This window comes from Oncorhynchus mykiss, chromosome 12 (genome assembly GCF_013265735.2).
Source record: "Oncorhynchus mykiss isolate Arlee chromosome 12, USDA_OmykA_1.1, whole genome shotgun sequence".
Lineage (NCBI taxonomy): Eukaryota > Metazoa > Chordata > Actinopteri > Salmoniformes > Salmonidae > Oncorhynchus > Oncorhynchus mykiss.
The window spans coordinates 11,563,013-11,584,896 of NC_048576.1; the positions used below are offsets into that span (position 1 = coordinate 11,563,013).

At 42.2% G+C, this 21,884-nt stretch overlaps 1 protein-coding gene across 1 annotated transcript in view; it reads left to right on the plus strand.

Moving 5' to 3' along the window:
* Positions 1–5,355: 5,355 nt before the first annotated feature.
* The window catches only part of LOC110536961 (inactive tyrosine-protein kinase PRAG1), a 33,026-nt gene continuing 16,497 nt past the window's right edge, over positions 5,356–21,884 (plus strand). Inside the window, exons 1-3 of the mRNA XM_021622645.2 lie at positions 5,356–5,847; positions 9,463–9,822; positions 10,000–11,792. Coding sequence (XP_021478320.2) covers positions 9,562–9,822; positions 10,000–11,792 — 2,054 coding nt within the window. The 5' untranslated portion in view covers positions 5,356–5,847; positions 9,463–9,561. The remainder of the gene's footprint in view (positions 5,848–9,462; positions 9,823–9,999; positions 11,793–21,884) is intronic.

Consider the following 21,884-nt stretch of genomic DNA (forward strand, 5'->3'; position numbering starts at 1 on the left):
TCAGAATATGAGATTCTGTGCAGATTATTTTAGCAATTGTAAAGATTTCCACCGACCTGCGACCATGAACATGCACGCTTTCTATGATTACATAAGAAGACATTTATTACTACAGTAACCTCAAGATGTGTTCATCATTTTAAGGTTTAATAAATACTGTTACATTAGTTTGTAAGATTTGTAAGATAGCCTCAACATCTGAAGGAGATGTATCTTCTGCTTGGATAGCTCCATCTGTGCAACTGAGTCTGGCTTCAACTCCAGTTCATCTACAAATTAATAATTGATATGTTGGATTCACATCTCCATTTCAACCAAAAATCTAAGTTCAAGAATAGGACTAAATCAAATCAAACTTTAAATCCACTTTAAAATGTTGGTCCCATGATCCAGGAGGTGAAATAAAAGATCCCAGAAATGTTCCATATGTACAAAAAGCGTATTTCTCTCAAATGTGTTTACCTCCCTGTTAGTGAGCATTTCTCCTTTGCCAAGATAATCCATCCACCTGACAGGTGTGGAATAAAATAAAATGCCACAGATGTCTCAAGTTTTGAAGGAGCGTGCAATTGGCATGCTGTCTGCAGGAAGCACCAGAGCTGTTGCCATGGTAGAGAACTGAACGTTCATTTCTCTACCATAAGCCTCCTCCAAAATCATTTTAGATCATTTGGCAGTATGTCCAACCGGCCTCACAACCACAGATAACGTGTATGGCATTGTGTGGGCGACCGCTTTGCTGATGTCAACGTTGTGAACAGACTGCCCTGGTGGCTGTGGGGTTATGGTATGGGCAGGCATAAGCTGAGGATATTGAACACAATTGAATTTTATTGATGGCAATTTGAATGCACAGAGATACCGTGACGAGATCCTGAGGCCCATTGTCGTGCCATTCATACGCCCCAATCACATTATGTTTCAGCATGATAATGCATGGCCCCGTGTCGCAAGGATCTGTACACAATTCCTGGAGGCTGAAAATGTCCCACTTCTTCCTTTGCCTGCATACTCACCAGATATTTCACCCATTGAGCATGTTTGGGATGCTCTGCATTGACGTGTACAACAGAGTGTTCCAATTCCCGACAATATCCAGCTCTTCGCACAGCCATTGAAGAGGAGTGGGACAACATTCCACAGGCCACAATCAACAGCCTGATCAACTCTATGCAAAGAAGACTGACTGGTTTTCTGATCCACGGCATCCTTTTAAAAAAAATTGTCTGTGACTAACAGATGCATGTCTGTATTCCCAGTCATGTGAAATCTATAGATTAGGGAATTTATTTAAATTGACTGATTTCCTTATATTTCGTTATATTAACTGTAAATCTTTGAAATGGCTATATGTTTCTTTTATTTTGTTGTTCAATATACATGAAGGCAGGGTAAAATGACTAGACATCAGGATAGATAATAATAAGGTATTTGAGGTAGATATGTACATGAAGGCAGGGTAAAATGACTAGACATCAGGATAGATAATAATAAGGTATTTGAAGTAGATATGTACATGAAGGCAGGGTAAAGTGACTAGACATCAGGATAGATAATAATAAGGTATTTGAGGTAGATATGTACATGAAGGCAGGGTAAAGTGACTAGACATCAGGATAGATAATAATAAGGTATTTGAGGTAGATATATACATGAAGCCATGGTATAGTGACTAGACATCAGGATAGATAATAATAAGGTATTTGAGGTAGATATGTACATGAAGGCAGGGTAAAATGACTAGACATCAGGATAGATAATAATAAGGTATTTGAGGTAGATATGTACATGAAGGCAGGGTAAAATGACTAGACATCAGGATAGATAATAATAAGGTATTTGAAGTAGATATGTACATGAAGGCAGGGTAAAGTGACTTAGCATCAGGATAGATATTAATAAGGTATTTGAAGTAGATATGTACATGAAGGCAGGGTAAAGTGACTAGACATTAGGATAGATAATAATAAGGTATTACAGGTAGATATGTACATGAAGACAGGGTAAAGTGACTTAGCATCAGGATAGATAATAATAAGGTATTTGAGGTAGATATGTACATGAAGGCAGGGTAAAGTGACTTAGCATTAGGATAGATAATAATAAGGTATTTGAGGTAGATATGTACATGAAGGCAGGGTAAAGTGACTAGACATCAGGATAGATAATAATAAGGTATTTGAGGTAGATATGTACATGAAGGCAGGGTAAAGTGACTTAGCATCAGGATAGATATTAATAAGGTATTTGAAGTAGATATGTACATGAAGGCAGGGTAAAGTGACTAGGCATCAGGATAGATAATAATAAGGTATTTGAAGTAGATATGTACATGAAGGCAGGGTAAAGTGACTAGACATCAGGATAGATAATAATAAGGTATTTGAGGTAGATATGTACATGAAGGCAGGGTAAAGTGACTAGACATCAGGATAGATAATAATAAGGTATTACAGGTAGATATGTACATGAAGGCAGGGTAAAGTGACTAGACATCAGGATAGATAATAATAAGGTATTTGAGGTAGATATGTACATGAAGGCAGGGTAAAGTGACTAGACATCAGGATAGATAATAATAAGGTATTTGAAGTAGATATGTACATGAAGGCAGGGTATAGTGACTAGACATCAGGATAGATAATAATAAGGTATTTGAGGTAGATATGTACATGAAGACAGGGTAAAGTGACTAGACATCAGGATAGATAATAATACGGTATTTGAGGTAGATATGTACATGAAGGCAGGGTAAAGTGACTAGACATCAGGATAGATAATAATAAGGTATTTGAGGTAGATATGTACATGAAGGCAGGGTAAAGTGACTAGACATCAGGATAGATAATAATAAGGTATTTGAGGTAGATATGTACATGAAGACAGGGTAAAGTGACTAGACATCAGGATAGATAATAATAAGGTATTTGAAGTAGATATGTACATGAAGGCAGGGTAAAGTGACTAGACATCAGGATAGATAATAATAAGCTATTTGAGGTAGATATGTACATGAAGACAGGGTAAAGTGACTAGACATCAGGATAGATAATAATAAGGTATTTGAGGTAGATATGTACATGAAGGCAGGGTAAAGTGACTAGACATCAGGATAGATAATAATAAGGTATTTGAGGTAGATATGTACATGAAGGCAGGGTAAAGTGACTTGACATCAGGATAGATAATAATAAGGTATTTGAGGTAGATATGTACATGAAGGCAGGGTAAAGTGACTAGACATCAGGATAGATAATAATAAGGTATTTGAAGTAGATATGTACATGAAGGCAGGGTAAAGTGACTAGACATCAGGATAGATAATAATAAGGTATTTGAGGTAGATATGTACATGAAGGCAGGGTAAAGTGACTAGACATCAGGATAGATAATAATAAGGTATTTGAGGTAGATATATACATGAAGGCAGGGTAAAGTGACTAGACATCAGGATAGATAATAATAAGGTATTTGAAGTAGATATGTACATGAAGGCAGGGTAAAGTGACTAGACATCAGGATAGATAATAATAAGCTATTTGAGGTAGATATGTACATGAAGGCAGGGTAAAGTGACTAGACATCAGGATAGATAATAATAAGGTATTTGAAGTAGATATGTCCATGAAGGCAGGGTAAAATGACTAGACATCAGGATAGATAATAATAAGGTATTTGAGGTAGATATGTCCATGAAGGCAGGGTAAAATGACTAGACATCAGGATAGATAATAATAAGCTATTTGAGGTAGATATGTACATGAAGGCAGGGTAAAGTGACTAGACATCAGGATAGATAATAATAAGGTATTTGAAGTAGATATGTCCATGAAGGCAGGGTAAAATGACTAGACATCAGGATAGATAATAATAAGGTATTTGAGGTAGATATGTACATGAAGGCAGGGTAAAGTGACTAGGCATCAGGATAGATAATAATAAGGTATTTGAGGTAGATATGTACATGAAGGCAGGGTAAAGTGACTAGACATCAGGATAGATAATAATAAGGTATTTGAGGTAGATATGTACATGAAGGCAGGGTAAAGTGACTAGACATCAGGATAGATAATAATAAGGTATTTGAGGTAGATATGTACATGAAGCCATGGTATAGTGACTAGACATCAGGATAGATAATAATAAGGTATTTGAGGTAGATATGTACATGAAGGCAGGGTAAAGTGACTAGACATCAGGATAGATAATAATAAGAGTCAAATAAAGAACAGAATAGCAGCAGCATATTGTAAAAGAGTGTAAAAGTGTGTGTGTGTGTGTGTGTGTGTGTGTGTGTGTGTGTGTGTGTGTGTGTGTGTGTGTGTGTGTGTGTGTGTGTGTGTGTGTGTGTGTGTGTGTGTGTGTGTGTGTGTGTGTGTTGGGTTTTCAGGTTGTGTCCCAAAAAAAGGAAGACAATAACATAGAATTGGACTTCCCAAACCTTAACTGACTGTGTAGATAAAGCTGGCGTGTTGTTAGACATGCCAGTACATGTCCTCTCCTCTTTACCCCTTCTTCTTCTCTCCAGCCCATTAGACACATTAGACCTTCATAGGCAATGATGGTGCTACAGGTGTAGGATCATAATTAGATTTTTTTGTTTATTTAACTAGGCAAGTCAGTTAAGAACAAATTCTTATTTATAATGACAGCCTACAGGGGAACAGTGGGTTAACTGCCTTGTTCAGGGGCAGAACGATAGATTTTTACCTTGTCAGTTTAGGGATTCAACACAGCAACCTTTACAGTTACTGGCCCAACGCTCTAACCACTAGACTACCTGCCATCCCTGTTGATCAGGAAAAAAGGGTGAAGGCAAGTGTTTTCAATTTGCATTGAAAGTTAATAATGAATAATCCCCTATCAGCATATTAGGGTAATCATGGGTTGCTCAGATGAAAACAATTCACAGACAGACAGGTCCCTTTTGGGTATGCCTGCCCTGAGGCGAGAGTTGTCAACTCAACTCTGTGTGTGTGTGTGTGTGTGTGTGTGTGTGTGTGTGTGTGTGTGTGTGTGTGTCGTTTGCCTGGCTGTTTTGACAAAGTTTGTATTTATTTATTTGCACCACAGAAAACAAGTGATACACAAACAATAAAGATTAAATAAAAAACGGTGTGCAGGTGTGGTTGGAAGCTCTGTTCGGTGAGGTGACACTGATGTTTCAGCTTTCAGTTGTGGAATGGGATGATACTGAATGGTACTGGCAATGCGGAGTTGGGCTTCCTTTGGCCCGGGTCATAATGCGGTCATAATGAGGATCATCGGGGGCCGACACCGCTCCTCCCAGCTGTCTTTCTCTCCTCTCTCAATTAAATTCGCCACTGTTGCTCCGCAGAGGTTGAGAGCAGAAGGTGAGCTCGTTGTACTGCAATGTTAATTAACTGTACATTTTTTTAAATGTTTTTTTGTTGATGTTGTTTTGTGTTTCTTCACACATTTTGTTTGTTGTTTGGCAATGTAAACATATGTCTCAAATGGCAATAAAACCCATTTGAATTCAATTGAATTGTACCCGAAACCACTTTACATCCACTTGAATGCGGCCGGACTAGTCTGCAACTCAACGAGTAGTTTATTCGTTTAGAGTAGGAAGCTCCGCCCCTCGCTGAAGGGCTTCATGCTCACTATTCGCCCGTTCCTCCACCAGTTCACCTCGCTGTGCGTTTCAAGAGCCGCGGATCAAAGCTGCCTGCTGAGACTCCACACATTTCCCCAGCTACCTATCGGCGCTTCGGACGTGGGATAAATAACATACAACTTTGTTTTTGGGACCTACATTGTTTTGAGGTTTTTGGGGAGGGAGAAGGGGTTGCCAGGCAAGTCAAGAACGGGAGAAGTCCTCAGGTAAGCAAAAACATTTGACACTTTCCACAGAACTGACACGCGTGTATCTTTTCTCCGACCAATAGATTCGTATATACAGTTATGTTTATTTAAGCCAGTAACGTTGTTTGTTTAATGTATATAGGTTGTTGAACATATAGCTAGCTGTCCGTCTATTTAGTATTTGCATCCTTATAACCAGGCTAAGAACCCCCTTATTGGGTAGGAATATGTCACAGGTGATAATGCTTAGCCTGTAACCATAGTCCAGGAGGACGCATTTAGATACTACAAGTGAAACATGTTATTTGAGACCATGGCTGAGCAAGGATAAGGAGCTTGAAAATGTCAACATATATCTATAGATATTCTCAGGAACGAGGCACGTCCTCTAGGAGGCTATAGGCATCCCACTTGTTTCAGAAATGGAATGTATGATACCTTCAGGAGTCGCGGTTCGAATGAGAAGGCATTCTCGAGATGGGAGCAATGTGTTCGACTGCTCGATCAACTGAATGGGAAATTCTGTCTCGATGTTCAACCAGGCGCTTCAGCACAGGAATGAATTAATCGCATAGAAACAAACACTGCGTGGCAATGCCTTGTAGATCCTTACGATAATTCGATGTATATCGTCCGTGATCGAGTTGAGAATGTATGACTCTATTTGTTAATATATCGTTTTTGTTCCGTTCATTAGACAGTCGAGGAATGTAAGGAGTATCGATCCATATCGCTTGAATTACTGGTCACATAATATCAGTATTGTCTTAAGTATCTTATGGCTACATTGAACTTGGAAGTGTAAAAGTCAACCAATAATTCCGTTTTTTCAGCTTTTCTTTCTTTGACAAAGCCCTGCCCCGCCCCTCTGTCGTTATCTGCCCATGACTGTCAAAATGTTGCCCCTGAGTCTAAACATTGTCACACAGATTGCATTCCCCTGCATCAGGCTAGCCCTGAGCAAATAATACATTGTGTGTGGTCAGTAGTGTTGTGTTGTTAGGGCGACAGGAGTCAGGCAGTTTTGCTTCCAGACACTGTTCTGTTATTGCATGCCAGGGCGAGACAGCAGGGGGTAGACTACAGCGCAGAGGCAACACTAGTTGATTACACACTGGCACTCAGAGAGACAAAGATGTTTTTTATCATGTCCCCAAGATGCGGAATGACAAAGTTTGTGGACAAAGTTGACCCAGACCCATGCAGCAGGTCACCTTTGTGCTGCTGATCACTTTTTTTCATTGTTTTCCCATTTTGACTTCTGAATTTCTTAACAGCTATATGACAGAAAGCCCAGACTTGAATTTGTGTCATGACTCTTGACCATCTGGCCGTACTCGTGTATATAGATGTTAGTCTCAGAGTACAGGACTAGGCCTACATAGAAATGTCTTATTTTTTTTACTGAGGAAGAAAGAGCGTAGGCTACACTCAGAATCTGTGTGAGGATTTGGTCGTGTTCATTTCTGGAGGTGTTGGAGCTGGAGAAATGGACATCAGCCTCACATGATACTCCTTCTCACCACATGTCCAGGCTTGTTTTTGTTTTGGGTGTTACAGTGCATTTGGGAAAATATTGAGACCCCTGGACCTTTTCCACAGTTACAGCCTTATTCTAAAATATATATATATATTTTTCCCCTCATCAATCTACACTCAATACCCCATAATGACAAAGCAAAACAGGTTTTTAGAAATAAAAAACTGAAATATCTCATTTACATAAGTGTTCAGTAAAGGGTCTGAATGCTTTCCAAGTGCACTGTGGGTAGATACCCAAGCTGATGAGAAAATGGAAAATATCATATTTGTCTATACCATTCAGAAGTAGACCATGTGCCATACATCTTTCAGTCATACATTTTAATATAGGCTACAGTTGAAACAACAATCAGTGTTGTTTCCAGTGGTTTCCAGATAGTTATTGTGTCAGAGAAACAACAACAAAGGAATATCAGATTATGCTGTAGGTGTAAACATGCATCTCACTAAGTCAAGAAACTCCCCTCCTTCTACAACCCATGTCTATAGTTTGTCCCTAGATATTATAATGCTACAAAATCAATACCAGTTTCTGGTGTTTGAAATTGAATGAGTAATCTGTGTTATTCCACTGGCTTTTATATAAGGCTACTTCCCCTGTATTGCTTTGTTAATGACTTTAGGTGGTGGGGATATGTACTGCTGTGTGCCATTTCCAAGGCTTGTCTCTGGGTATTTAGCTCTGCGTGAAGACAGAGGGGGACACCTAGGAGAAACAAGACAGACAAACCCTCTAGTCATGTTGATTTTCTCACCGTCCTCCAGTCTTTAACATGAATTGCACAGGGAGAGGTGTTAAGAGCTGCTGGTGTGGTGGTCTGACACTTGCGCCTCTCCACATTCCAGGCATTCTGACCTCTGGGATGTTTGAGGCATTCTACAACAGGAGACTGCATTCTAAACGCCTTTATGTTCCTGGGGGTCACGTGGGCTCAACAGAAAGTAGGACCCTCTAATTTAGGACGCCTGGGAACGAGGACAGAGCTCAGAGGCATCTGAAGTTACAAAGAACACTGCAGTGTAGTGATAGTGGAGCGTGTTGAGTTTACTACAGAGGTTAAAGCCTGGTATAGTTTAAACTTCCTGGCAACACATGACTACACAAATTCAGACACTTGATGGATTTGGCCATAAGTAATTTGTTAGAATCACTGGGAAAATTAAATCCATAGAATATTATTGGGGAACCAATGAAACACACATCATTATCCTGAGGTGTTTACTGTAGTCTTTCTATTCTAGTTTAAGTTAAGAACAAATTCTTATTTTCAATGATGGCCTCAGAATAGTGGGTAAACTGTATTTTTCAGGGGCAGAACGACAGATTTTTACCTTTGTCAGCTCGGGGATTTGATCTTGCAACCTTCCGGTTACTAGTCCAACGCTCTGACCACTAGGCTCACTGCCATACTTTTTTAGTGCAGTACTTTTAACCAACTTTGGGAATAGGGTGTCAGTTAGGATGCAACCGAGTATTGCACCTTGTGCTTTTCATCAGTGGGTGTCAAGTACGGATCATAATGCAACACCACAACCAACTCTCAAATACCTTTTCCTTAAAAGTGATATTTTTATTGCGTTGATATGAATGAAGTTGTATTTCGTAATTCAACAGAACTGAATGGTGTAATGTTGAGGGTTAAAGTCTAGAAAGGTGACTGATTGTCTGACTGTTGTCTCGGTGTGTACCTGTAGGGGATCTGGGATTCCAGGTTGACAAATCTGTTGAAGTTGAAATGGGTATGGGAAACACTGTAAACTACGAGTCCCCAATTTCATCCAGCAAATTAAAATCACTTTGACCTGATTTCCTGGTGATTTTTAGTCTTTTATGTCCAATCATAAAAATGGTATAAATAAAATCACCTCCGGGGCAAATTGTTCCATTGGGCCACCTATTGGAGAATGAACTTGTCTTGTTCTTAACCACCACTGTTATGTTCAGCTCAAACAATGTGTGCTCTCAATAGCATTATGATAGTTATTGATTAACTCAAGGAATTCAGATAAGAAACAGTGCTTTTAAAATGAGAATTGCCACAGTAAATACAATTCTATACACATTGTTATTCTGATTTCTCCTCTCTGCAGGGTTTCATGTGATACCAGGCTTCTCTGTACAACTACGAACCATGTCGGATCATCCCATCTCCCACCTACATTGACATCAACTATACGTCTCGGACAAATATGTCGGCCTGCGGTGAGTTTTCAGAACACGTGTGGAAACCCGGCTCGTGTAAGAACTGCTTCCATCCGCGTAGCGCCCACCGTGCCAGTGGGGGCAGCACAGTGCCCTGTGGTGCCCTGAGGACCAGTCTGGGGGGAGAGGAGGAGGAGGAGGAGGAGGAGGGAGTGACCGTGCCCTACTCCAAACCCACCATCGCCGTTCGCCCCACCATGATGCTCCCTGACTCCAGCGAGATGCTGGCAGACCTCAACATAGAACAGGTTAGCTCTCACTAACTCAAATACAAATGTATGACACTGTATGCCTTTGCATTGAACTAAGTACATCTAGAATGAAACCCGTAGGTTTTAGAGTCACTTAATGTGAAGTGATTCAATAATGTCTGTATGCTTTCTATAACCATGAATTATATTTCCCCTCAATTTGTTTCCCCTCAGGACAATCTGAAGAGTCCAGTGGAACGACTGGGCCTTAAGAAGATGTTGGGCCTGTCCCCTATCTACATAGACAGTAAAGGTTGTAACAAGGCCCTGAGAGAGGCCGTACTACAGAGTACTACAACCCCTGAGAAGATAGACTACCCCTGCAGCCGTTTTTCCCCCGGTCCTATCAGCCGCCGGTCTTCTCTGTCCCCGTCAGCCCTCCAGAAGGACTCTAGTATGATCATCAGCAGTGTCTTAGTGACCCAGGAGGACGGACACAGCCGAGGGCCTCACAGTCTGAAGGAGAAAGGGAATAGCAACAGTGACTCGTCCTACAGGCAACAGATCACCAAGACTACCAAAACCACCAAGAGTACTTGCAACGGGCACGGCGTCCGCATGGTGACCACCACTAGAGGGTCTTCCACAGTCCAGGCCATCCAGGAAGTGAAAGCACCTCTGGGTATTGCTATCAACATCATTGCCACGGTAACAACAACGGCTGGTAACGGCATCTGTAACGGTCTTATCACCACCACAACAGCCCCTAGTAATGGGGGCCTTACGTCTGGGAACACCAATCAGTCCAGTACTTCTCCCGTCCCATCTTTAACCACCCTGGGCTCAGGGGCATCTCCGGGGCCTCTAGGGCACAACCTCCTGTCTTGTGGAGGAGGTCGAACCGGCTCCTTCGTCTCAGAGCCTGGTACTCTGTCTCTGTCAGACTCTTGCTCCTATCGCAGCAGCACAGACTCTCTCACAGGGCCGGATGGCTTCGGACTGGCTGGGCCAGATAGTCCCACTCCTCAGAGCCTCTCAGCCTCGTCAGCCAGCTCTCCCTCAGACGGACAGACGCTGTCGTCAGAACCCATCTATGCTGAGAGCACCAAGAGGAAGAGGAGGCCTCAGAGCGCTGGAGGAGGGAACGGGAAGGTCCATGCCCAAAAACAGCACTCCGAGCTGGAGGTGGAGCTCACAGAAGAGGGTCAGAACCAGAGGGCCAAGATAACCGTCCGGGCTGCTCATACTGAGGAAAACAACCGGACATTCTATCTGAGCAGCCCGGACTCGGCCGTCAGCACCCAGTGGCCTGACTTCAGCCCCACGGCCCTCAGCAACCCCGGAAGCCCAGCTTTCAAGTGGCCCTCCAGCTCCTCTGTAACAGAGACATCATCCCCAGGTTTCCCTGCTTCCCTCCAGCCCAAACCCCAGAACAGCCCCCCTATACCGCCCAAGAGGAACAACCGATCGCCCAAACCGCTCCCGGGGACCTCCAGCATCTCCCCGGTGCCTGAGCTCAGCATACAGACTCTGGTTTTATCACCGTCTTCCAGGGACGTCCAGGTGCAGGTGAAGTCCCAGATGGAGCCCCACAGCTCAGCCTCGTCTGAGGTCCGGAGGCACAAGCTCCATACCACTCCCTGGAACTGGGAGGGCCGGATCGAGGAGGAGGAGGAGGAGACCGAGGAGGGCCATGCTCAGGAGAGTGCCTCTCAGAGCAGGGTGACAGGGCTCATCAATAGGGCGGCTGTCTGGAGAGACGCCAGTGACTGGAGACCCACGGTTGTGACACAGGGCAGCGAGGGCCAGCGGGGCAGCACCCAGACCCTACCAGGCACCGCAGCCAACAATAGTGCCAGTCAGAAGCAGGCAGGCTGCAGCAGCGCGGAGGAGGGCAAACATAGCGGGAGCATGTTGGCCAAGTCGACTCCGTCGTCTCTCTCCAGCACGGAGCAGCTCTCAGCAGAGGGGAAGAGTTCAAGCCATGACCCCACTCCACCACCCCCTCCCCCTAAGAAACACCACAGGTAAGAACCTGGGCCTTTTGGTTTTAAACACTGACTGAGCTACGGGCTATGGATGGCATTCCAGACAGTGTAGAATGAACATCAGTCATTCTACTGTAGTGAATTCGTTTTGTGATTCTTTGTAGTTTAGTCACTCTTTTGTGATATACGGTACCTGTATTTTATTCACACTGAGCTTTGGGTGGTATTCCTGAGAGTGTAGCATGAATGATGTTGAGAAACAGACAGGCCATGTATGACAAATTGAAAATTAATGGGCTTTTGGAAGATCACTTCACTCTTGACAAAGTAGGTTTGCTTGTCTGTATAGTTTACCCATTTAATCTACAGTGTTGTCATTAAGTTCAGTGATTTCAGTTGGAAATGGATGGCTACTCCGTATTGATGTGACAATATTTTAAGTGAGCCTAATGTATCATGACAGAAATGACTTTCATTTGTAATGTTCATTATTGGTTTTTAGACTCCTCACTTACCCAGTGTACTGCATGGTGCTGCTTGCCAGCAATAGTGTAATTCTTTATAGCACGACAGTAATGAACTTCATCCATCATGAATTGGATTCTCATTTCCTAATGGGGGAAATGTATTTCTGTTCAACTTCAAAGGGTTTTTCATCTTTTAGATGTGATTTACATTTTAGTCGTTTAACAGGACACTCTTATCCAGAGTGACTTACAGGAGTAATTAGGGTTAATGTAAGTGCCTTGCTCAAGGGCACATTGGCCTATTTGTCACATAGTCCGCTCGGGGATTTGAACCAGCAACCTTTCGGTTACTGGCCTTAACCTGCCACCAGGTCCCAGTCACTCACTACAGCTACTATTCCACAAGTGGATACAGTCATGCGAGGCTGTATAAAATAAGGTATTAACACTTGGTTAATGTAGTGTGGTCATTTTAGATATTCCTTGTACTCTAAATGTTTTTGCTGTTTGATTTATTAAGTATTCACTGACTATTTGGGGAATCTCAACTGTGTTTTGGATGAATATTTTCAGCTTAGCAGCCACATGGTTGATGCCCTTGTTCTGTCAGTCTTGACTGTCTATTTCTTTTAGAGGTCGACCGATTAACCAGAATGGCCGATTTAATTAGGGCCGATTTCAAGTTTTCATAACAATCGGTAATCAATATTTTTGGACACAGATTTTGCCGATTTTTTTTTAAAATTTATTTTTTATTTTTTAATTTAATTTAATTTGTATTATTATTTATTTTTTTACACCTTTATTTGTATTTTTTTTTTTTACACCTTTTATAAAATATTTTTTTAACTAGGCAAGTCAGTTAAGAACACATTCTTATTTTCAATGACGGCCTAGGAACGGTGGGTTAACTGCCTCGTTCAGGGGCAGAATTACAGATTTTCAGTGTCAGCCCTGGGAACCAACCTTGCAACCTTACAACCTTACTGCATTCGCGTAACAGGCTTTAAGCCAAGGTAAGTTGCTAGCTAGCATTAAACTTATCTTATAAAAACAATCAATCAATCAATCATAATCACTAGTTAACTACACATGGTTGATGATATTACTAGATATTATCTAGCGTGTCCTGCGTTGCATATAATCTGACTGAGCATACAAGTATCTAAGTATCTGACTGAGCGGTGGTAGGCAGAAGCAGGCGCGTAAACATTCATTCAAACAGCACTTTCGTGCATTTTGCCAGCAGCTCTTCGTTGTGCGTCAAGCATTGCGCTGTTTATGACTGCTGTTTTTGACTTCAAGCCTATCAACTCCCGAGATGGGGCTGGTGTAACCGAAGTGAAATGGCTAGCTAGTTAGCGCGCGCTAATAGCGTTTCAAACGTCACTCGCTCTGAGCGTGTGGTTGTTTCCCTTGCCAACGCTGCTTCAAGGGTGGCTGTTGTCGTTGTGTTTCTGGTTCGAGCCCAGGGAGGAGCGAGGAGAGGGACGGAAGCTATACTGTTACACTGGCAATACTAAAGTGCCTATAAGAACATCTAATAGTCAAAGGTTAATGAAATGCAAATGGTATAGAGGGAAATAGTCCTGTAATTTCTATTATAACTACAACCTAAAACTTCTTACCTTGGAATATTGAAGACTCATGTTAAAAGGAACCACCAGCTTTCATATGTTCTCATGTTCTGAGCAAAGAACTGAAACGTTAGCTTTCTTACATAGCACATATTGCACTTTTACTTTCTTCTCCAACACTTTGTTTTTGCATTATTTAAACCAAATTGAACATGTTTCATTATTTATTTGAGGCTAAATTGATTTTATTGATGTATTATATTAAGTTAAAATTAATGTTCATTCAGTATTGTTGTAATTGTCATTATTATAAATAAAAAATAAATAAAAAATGTCAGATTAATCGGTATCGGCTTTTTTGGTCGACCTCGGTCGACCTCTAATCTCTTTCTGTCAATTCAATTCAAAGAGGTCTTTATTGGCATGGGAAACGTGTGCCAAAGCAAATTAAATAAACAAAAGCGAGAACAAAAAAAACTCTCTCGCTCGCTAACACTTCTCTCGCTCGCTAACACTTCTCTCGCTCGCTAACACTTCTCTCGCTCGCTAACACTTCTCTCGCTCGCTAACACTTCTCTCGCTCGCTAACACTTCTCTGTATCTCTCTCTCTGTGTGTGATGATTAAACGATGCTCCCTTGTTTTTGCAGTGATGCAACTTGAGGGCTGACTGCCTACTGTGATCTCTCCTTTCATAGTGAGATTATTCAGCTGGTATCAGCCTCCATTCTCAGTCTAGAACCCTAAGGATCATTCAGACTGTTCCGGAACCAGTCTCAATGCATTCCTTGTTCCATTTGTAGTTGTCTTAACTTTTCACTGTCATTTCAAGAACATCATGGGCTGTAAAAAATATTCCTTGTCACATTGTAAATTTGTTTTGGCCATCACACAATAGATGGGACTGGTAAAAGAGTCCTTGTGTCTTTGTCCCATTGACACTGACAGGCACACACACAAAGATAACCATGTCAATGATCTGCATTTAACTAAGATGTTAATGTATCTTAGATTGTAATTCACTTTATAATATTTTTGACACTGTGAGAAAGTTGTGGCCTATCTATGCACAGACATGACTGTATAGAATAACCTAGTGACATTTCCCCCTGTACTGTTTAGACCATAGGGCTTCAGATCACTACTACACATAAAGCTTTCTGACTCATAGACCTAAACCAGAAGGAGACAAATAGTTCGCCAGCATGTTGACTACAAATGGGCACTTTTTAAAATAAGCCTTGCTTTATCGGGTGTGTTGTAGGGTTTAGAATACAACTGTGTACTCCTCAAGTCCTTTCAGAGATGCAGGCGTTTGATCAACAAGGCTGTGCTGGTTCACTGTGTAGATTACTATCTCAACAACATCTAATGTCTTTGTTTTAACCTGCAGGGAAGCTGTAGTGGTGCTATTCTTGTGTGTGTTACAATATGTCTAACTTAGCATAATACTATATAAGTTCTTGGGGAGTAAGATCATTTCAGGCATCAAGATGATCCCAATAAAAAAATCCCAGTGACTTTTTTTCCTTTTAATTATTTGACATTAGAAACGAAACTAATTGGTCTTGGCAACAGCTCCTGTTTTGGCTGGCTGTAGGGAACACTATCACCGCTGTTTCTGATGGCGTTTGGCTGGCTGTAGGGAACACTATCACCGCTGTTTCTGATGGCGTTTGGCTGGCTGTAGGGAACACTATCACCGCTGTTTCTGATGGCGTTTGGCTGGCTGTAGGGAACACTGTCACCACTGTTTCTGATGGCGTTTGGCTGGCTGTAGGGAACACTGTCACCGCTGTTTCTGATGGCGTTTGGCTGGCTGTAGGGAACACTGTCACCGCTGTTTCTGATGGCGTTTGGCTGGCTGTAGGGAACACTGTCACCGCTGTTTCTGATGGCGTTTGGCTGGCTTTAGGGAACACTGTCACCTCTGTTTCTGATGGCGTTTGGCTGGCTGTAGGGAACACTGTCACCGCTGTTTCTGATGGCGTTTCCCAGACCTTTATTTGGGTTGTAATACTAGTAAGCTTCTCTCCCATTTGATATTATGACATTGCTAGCATGCTGCTGCTGCTTCGCTTGTAGTAATACACGTTCTAGAGACTCATGTGGGAACGGGCCCTAGCGATGTCCTGCTTTTGGGTAGTCTGATCTTATTTTGTTTTCCCAGAGCTTAACTGTTGAGGGTAATACTGTAGTCTTGGTCTGACCTGCCTGGGCCAAGCCAGAAAGCTTATCGTCTTTAAACAAACGCCCTGGAGCTGCTTCAGCCGTCACGTAGACTACAGTGAAGTGTCCTTTTAACATGGCAGCAGATTCAACCTCACAGTTCACATAATACATTCAGGAAACATCTTGAACAGACCTAAATCCCAAAAAGACAGTGTCTTAGAAAGGCCTTTGAGAACAGTGTAACACAGGGAAGTAGAAGACAAACATGTAGTGTGTCCCAAATGGCCCCCCCCCCCCCCCCCCCCCCCCCCCCCCCTATATAGTGCACTACCTTTGACCAGTGCCCCATAGTGCTCTGGTCAAGTTTAGTGCACTATATAGGGAAAAGACTCAACTAGTGATACGGTGGCATTTCCACAGGGATGTGAAGGAGGAAAACGGGCAAACCAAACACAAACGAGGCAGCGTTTTGTGTGATGAATCATTTAAAGAAACATATGGTTCAGAAATCTATCCTTCTCATGGCTGCATCACAGTTCTTTTGATCACCGTGAGGAACCAAACAAACATGGTCGCAGTGAGATCCTCCTGTTAGGTGATACTTTTGAACCAGTCCTTTTGTCCTTAGTGACAGTTGGTCCAAACCGTTTAGGTGGCCTACAGTCTTACCCCAAATAGTGTGTTTATTATGTAGTGCTGAGCATTTAACGGAAATGTTGGTTATTTTTTGTTGGACCATGTTGGTTCAATAATTTGAATTCCATTTCATTCTGTTTTTTTTCAGTTTTTCTATAGATAAATTGTATCAATCCTGAACTGTGCGATTGTAGGCCAATATTTTACATAATTACCACGTTTTCTGTGCTAAACTAACTACAATGACCATAATCCATTGCACGCCTACTTGTCCGGTCTGTTTCTTTTACGCAGCATGCGCAATTGAGAAAGCAGTTGCTTCGTGAGGTATCGCTACCTGAAAATACATTATCTAAGTGATTGATAGTTGGTATTCAGCCTTATTTACTTTGATGAACTACTCAATAGTGATTTTGTCAGACAGCAGCTCTATAGAGATGAGCTGATGACTTGGAATTAAATAATACCTTCATCAAATAAAACAGATGTAAAATACACAACTGAAATATATTTTATTAATGTGAATAAATGATGGTTAATAAGTGATAATGGGCAGTCATTAGTTATATTCATTGTTTTCTTCTGTTTTACAGCATTCAACCCACAATGCACAGTGCTTTTTTTTAAGTAATCGAAATTGAAAACCATGATTATTTTGTAATAATTGAAACGAATCCGAACCGACTTCAAAAAGCACTATTCGCTCAGCACCAATATTCTAGGACGAGGGTGTTTTCAGTGGGGTAGTGGAAGAGCGGATTGTTGCCCGGGGCAACTACCAAACTGTCCCTGGCAAGGAGGTGACATTGCTTTTCCTGTGGCGAGACACTTTAAATACACTCGTCTCTTGTTGAGAGAGAGTTGTTACTTCATGGACTGAAAGCGACCGTCAGATCTGGGATCATGTCGGATGTCCTGGACCTTCGCTGGTACTTCAGTGTGAGGTCCTGTACGAGACTTTTAGCTGAATCCTTTTACAGAGCTTTTGAACCAACTGATAATGGTTTCCGGTAGGAGCTGATTGACACCTTTTAGCCTGACCATCTGTCTACTGCTTTTGACTTGCTCCAGAGTAGACAGTGATTTGATGCCAAGTAGCAGGTACTGTGTATTGCATAAAGTGGTTGTAACTTACAGAAGCTTATATGGTGCTGACTGTCTACAATAGGTGTTCCCAAACTGTTTTTCTCTGCGACCCCATTTTGCTATAAAAAAAATTATAATAATCTGCGACCTCAACATAATAATTCTAATAATCTGCGACCTCACTCAGTGATGTAATCAACGGCCAATGTTTACTTTTTTAATGCGATGCCATACTTTTGACAGTATTTCAAGTTGAAGGACGTATTGATTTGAAGTGACTGCAATGCATCAGAAAAGTGTTGACGTTCCTCATAGGTCAGGCAGCCTCTCTGCTCTCTGACTCCTGGCCCTCCAGCAGTGTGTGTGAAACCATGTCCTTCTGCCAGCTGCCCAGATAGACACAGGCATCTCCTGTCTGATTTACATAGGCTGCCATCACCCCTCCCTCCCAGGTTTATTCCTCCATGGCTTGTGGATGTGGAGCTTACAGGTTGCTTCCTAAATGGCACCCTATACCCTTTATAGTGCACTACTTTAGACCAGAGCCTAGCGTTAGGGAATAGGGTACCATTTGGGATCAGCCCTAGTCATCTGATGAGCTGGAGGTGTTGGGGTGAAGGATGTAGGGGTGTATCTGAATGTTCAATGGGATATATCCATCTGGGTAGCATGACTAGTCCTTGATAACTCAGAAATCGTGAGGGAGAAAGAGGGAAGGAAGGAGAACCCTGTGGCTGTACGTTAATATCCTTGGCAGCAAGGACGTTGTCCATGTGACCCGCCCGTTGTCCATGTGACCCGCCCGTTGTCCATGTGACCCGCCCCTTGTCCATGTGACCCGCCCCTTGTCCATGTGACCCGCCCCTTGTCCATGTGACCCGCCCCTTGTCCATGTGACCCGCCGCCTTGTCCATGTGACCCGCCGCCTTGTCCATGTGACCCGCCGCCTTGTCCATGTGACCCGCCGCCTTGTCCATGTGACCCGCCGCCTTGTCCATGTGACCCGCCACCTTGTCCATGTGACCCGCCCCTTGATGAAACAATGGTCACTATTCTTCTACCATAGTATAATAACTACCCTGCATGCAACAGCAAGAGAATCCGCATTTGTACGGGTGAAAATAAGCCGGTCCGGTACGGCTTCCCGGCAAAATAAATATTGGGGGTACGCCGTACCAGTAAAACGTGAGCCTATCACAATTACTAACAGAAAATGTCAATAACTATATTACACTATTAACATTACCGCATGTCAGCTGCATGAAAAATGTGCAAATTGACTTGAGGCCAGGGTGGGACATGCTCCAAATTGCATTGTGGTTTGACGAGAACACTTTGCCAAGGCGGAGGATGAGTGGCCAAGACGCGTGGGGACCGCAGTGGACGCATCAATTGTGTATGAATGACATAATACACATTTTAGGTGTTTTGTAACAGATGTCTCTTTCTATTCATCAAACTGCGGATGCACAGTGCACTGTTTTGATGCTGGAATTATTTTATGAGTGGACAAACGTGTGTGGGTAACCTACAGGAGCGCCCTTTTTTTAAATGATTGTTTGTTTGGATGAAAACATCACGACTGGTTGTGTTGATGCCTCATTAAAACGTAATACATGATAAAAGTGATATGACAATTCTTCACTAGGCCCACGGAGATCATATGAAATTGTTAGCCCGACTAACCGGTGCCTGTATATAGCCTCGCTACTGTAATAAGCCTCGCTACTGTAATAAGCCTCGCTACTGTAATAAGCCTCGCTACTGTAATAAGCCTCGCTACTGTAATAAGCCTCGCTACTGTAATAAGCCTCGCTACTGTAATAAGCCTCGCTACTGTAATAAGCCTCGCTACTGTTGTTTTTATTTCTTTACTTATCTATTGTTCACCTAATACGTATTTTTTTACTTAAAAATTGCACTCTTGGTTAGGGCCTGTAAGTAAGCATTTCACTGTATTTCACCTGTTGTAGATTTACAGATTTACTGTGTGGTTCAGTACTGTGTCACTGTGGTTCAGTACTGTGTGGTTCAGTACTGTGTGGTTCAGTACTGTGTCACTGTGATTCAGTACTGTGCGGTTCAGTACTGTGTCACTGTGGTTCAGTACTGTGTGGTTCAGTACTGTGTGGTTCAGTACTGTGTGGTTCAGTACTGTGTCACTGTGATTCAGTACTGTGCAGTTCAGTACTCTCCACAGCAGGTAACGCTCATTAGGCTGTGTTAACGTTGTATTTCTATCCTCTAGCCCAGGTATTCCCAAACTGGGGTACGTACGCGCAATGCCGTTGGGGGTACGACAAATAAAAATGTGATTCACATTTATTTTTTTTCACATTTTCAAACAGTCCATTTTTATATTTTCTCGCCTGAGTAGCCTTGTTTCACTGCCAAAAATAAAATGAAACCATCAAGTGTTCAGCTAAATACCAACACAATGTCAAATACAGGTAGCCTAGTCAAATAATTAACATCCAATCACATTCACCATTACTCTCTTCTGGGAATTCCACTAATGGTCCGTATGTAGCCAAACGTAGCTGCTGCTCATGTTGGTATCTGTACTAATGGTGCAAAAGCTATGACCCGGAGACATAGTGGAGTGGTAACGCGCGTGCAAGCAGTTGACCCGACGCCACTTGGGTACACTGCAGCATCCACCAAGAGGCTCTTGCTGCCAAGGGAATGCCTGACAGCTTGAAATACGTTTTGGACACTAAAGTAAAAATGGTTACCTTTGTTAAAGCAAGGCCCCTGAACTCGTGTATTTTCAGCATTATGCAATGATATGGGCAGAGCCCATGTAATGCTTTGACAACATACAGACGTGTGCTGGTTATCAAGGAGAAAAGTATTGACACAATTTCTTTGAATTGAGAGACGAGCTTAAAGTTTTATTTACTGACCATCATTTTCACTTGTCTGACCGCTGGCATGATGATGAGTTTCTCACACGACTGGCCTATCTGGGTGATGTTTTTTCTCGCCTGAATGATCTGAATCTAGGATTACAGGGACTCTCCGGAACTATATTCAATGTATCCTGTCTTGGCAAATCGCACTGTTAAGACACTGATGCCCTTTGCAACCACGTACCTCTGTGAGAGTGGATTCTCGGCCCTCACTAGCATGAAAACTAAATACAGGCACAGACTGTGTGGAAAATAATTTAAGACTGAGGCTCTCTCCAATATGACCCAACATTGAAGAGTTATGTGCATTCTTTCAAGCACACCCTTCTCATTAACCTGTGGTGAGTTATTCACAATTTTTGTTGAGCAAATAAGGTTTTATATGTAAGATGGTTAAATAAAGAGCACAATGATTTATTATTATTTGTGCCCTGGTCCTATAAGAGCTCTTTGTCACTTCCCACGAGTCGGGCTGTGACGACAACTCGCACTCATTCTTATGTTTTTAATAAATGTATAGTGTGTGGGGGTGGGGGGGGGGGGGGGCTTACAATGACGGCAAAAAAACATTTGAGTGTGCTGACCCTGGTGCTAGAGGGGGTATGTAGCTGGAGGTTGAATGTTGTAAGGGGTACGGCACTATAAAAAGTTTGGGAACCACTGTTCTAGCCTAACACCATGTTTAGTTAACAGCCTAGCTAGTTGATGCTGAAGTGATGCTTGGGAGGAGGCTACAGGAAGGCTATTTTTTTTAGGTCAATAGAGGGAGGGTAGCATATTGGAGGAGGAAAATTATGCTGATTATGCTGCTACTACTACTTCATAACATTCACTCTGCTTTCCCTGTATTGATTAACAACAGTCAGATCTAGGTATGTATTGATGATTTTCTGAGACATTAATGAATACAGGAACCCTAGCTAGAATGTTCTGTATAATAATGTCATTATGTATAATTCTAGGAGATGGCTTCTCTATTGCTGTTTATAGCAGCACAGATCTCCTATGGATATTAATATTTACAGTTCAGAAAGTATTCACACCACTTGACTTTTTCCCAAAATGTTTGTTACAGCCTACATTTTTAAATGGTTTAATTTGAGATGTTGTGTCACTGACCTACTACACACAATACCTCATAAAATCAAAGTGGAATTAAGAAAAGCTTAAATTAAAAGCTGAAATATCTTGAGTCAGTAAGTATTCAACCCCTTTGTTATGGTAAAATTTGCCATAATGAGTTGCATGGACTCTGGGGAAAGGGAAGTTGCACAACTGAATG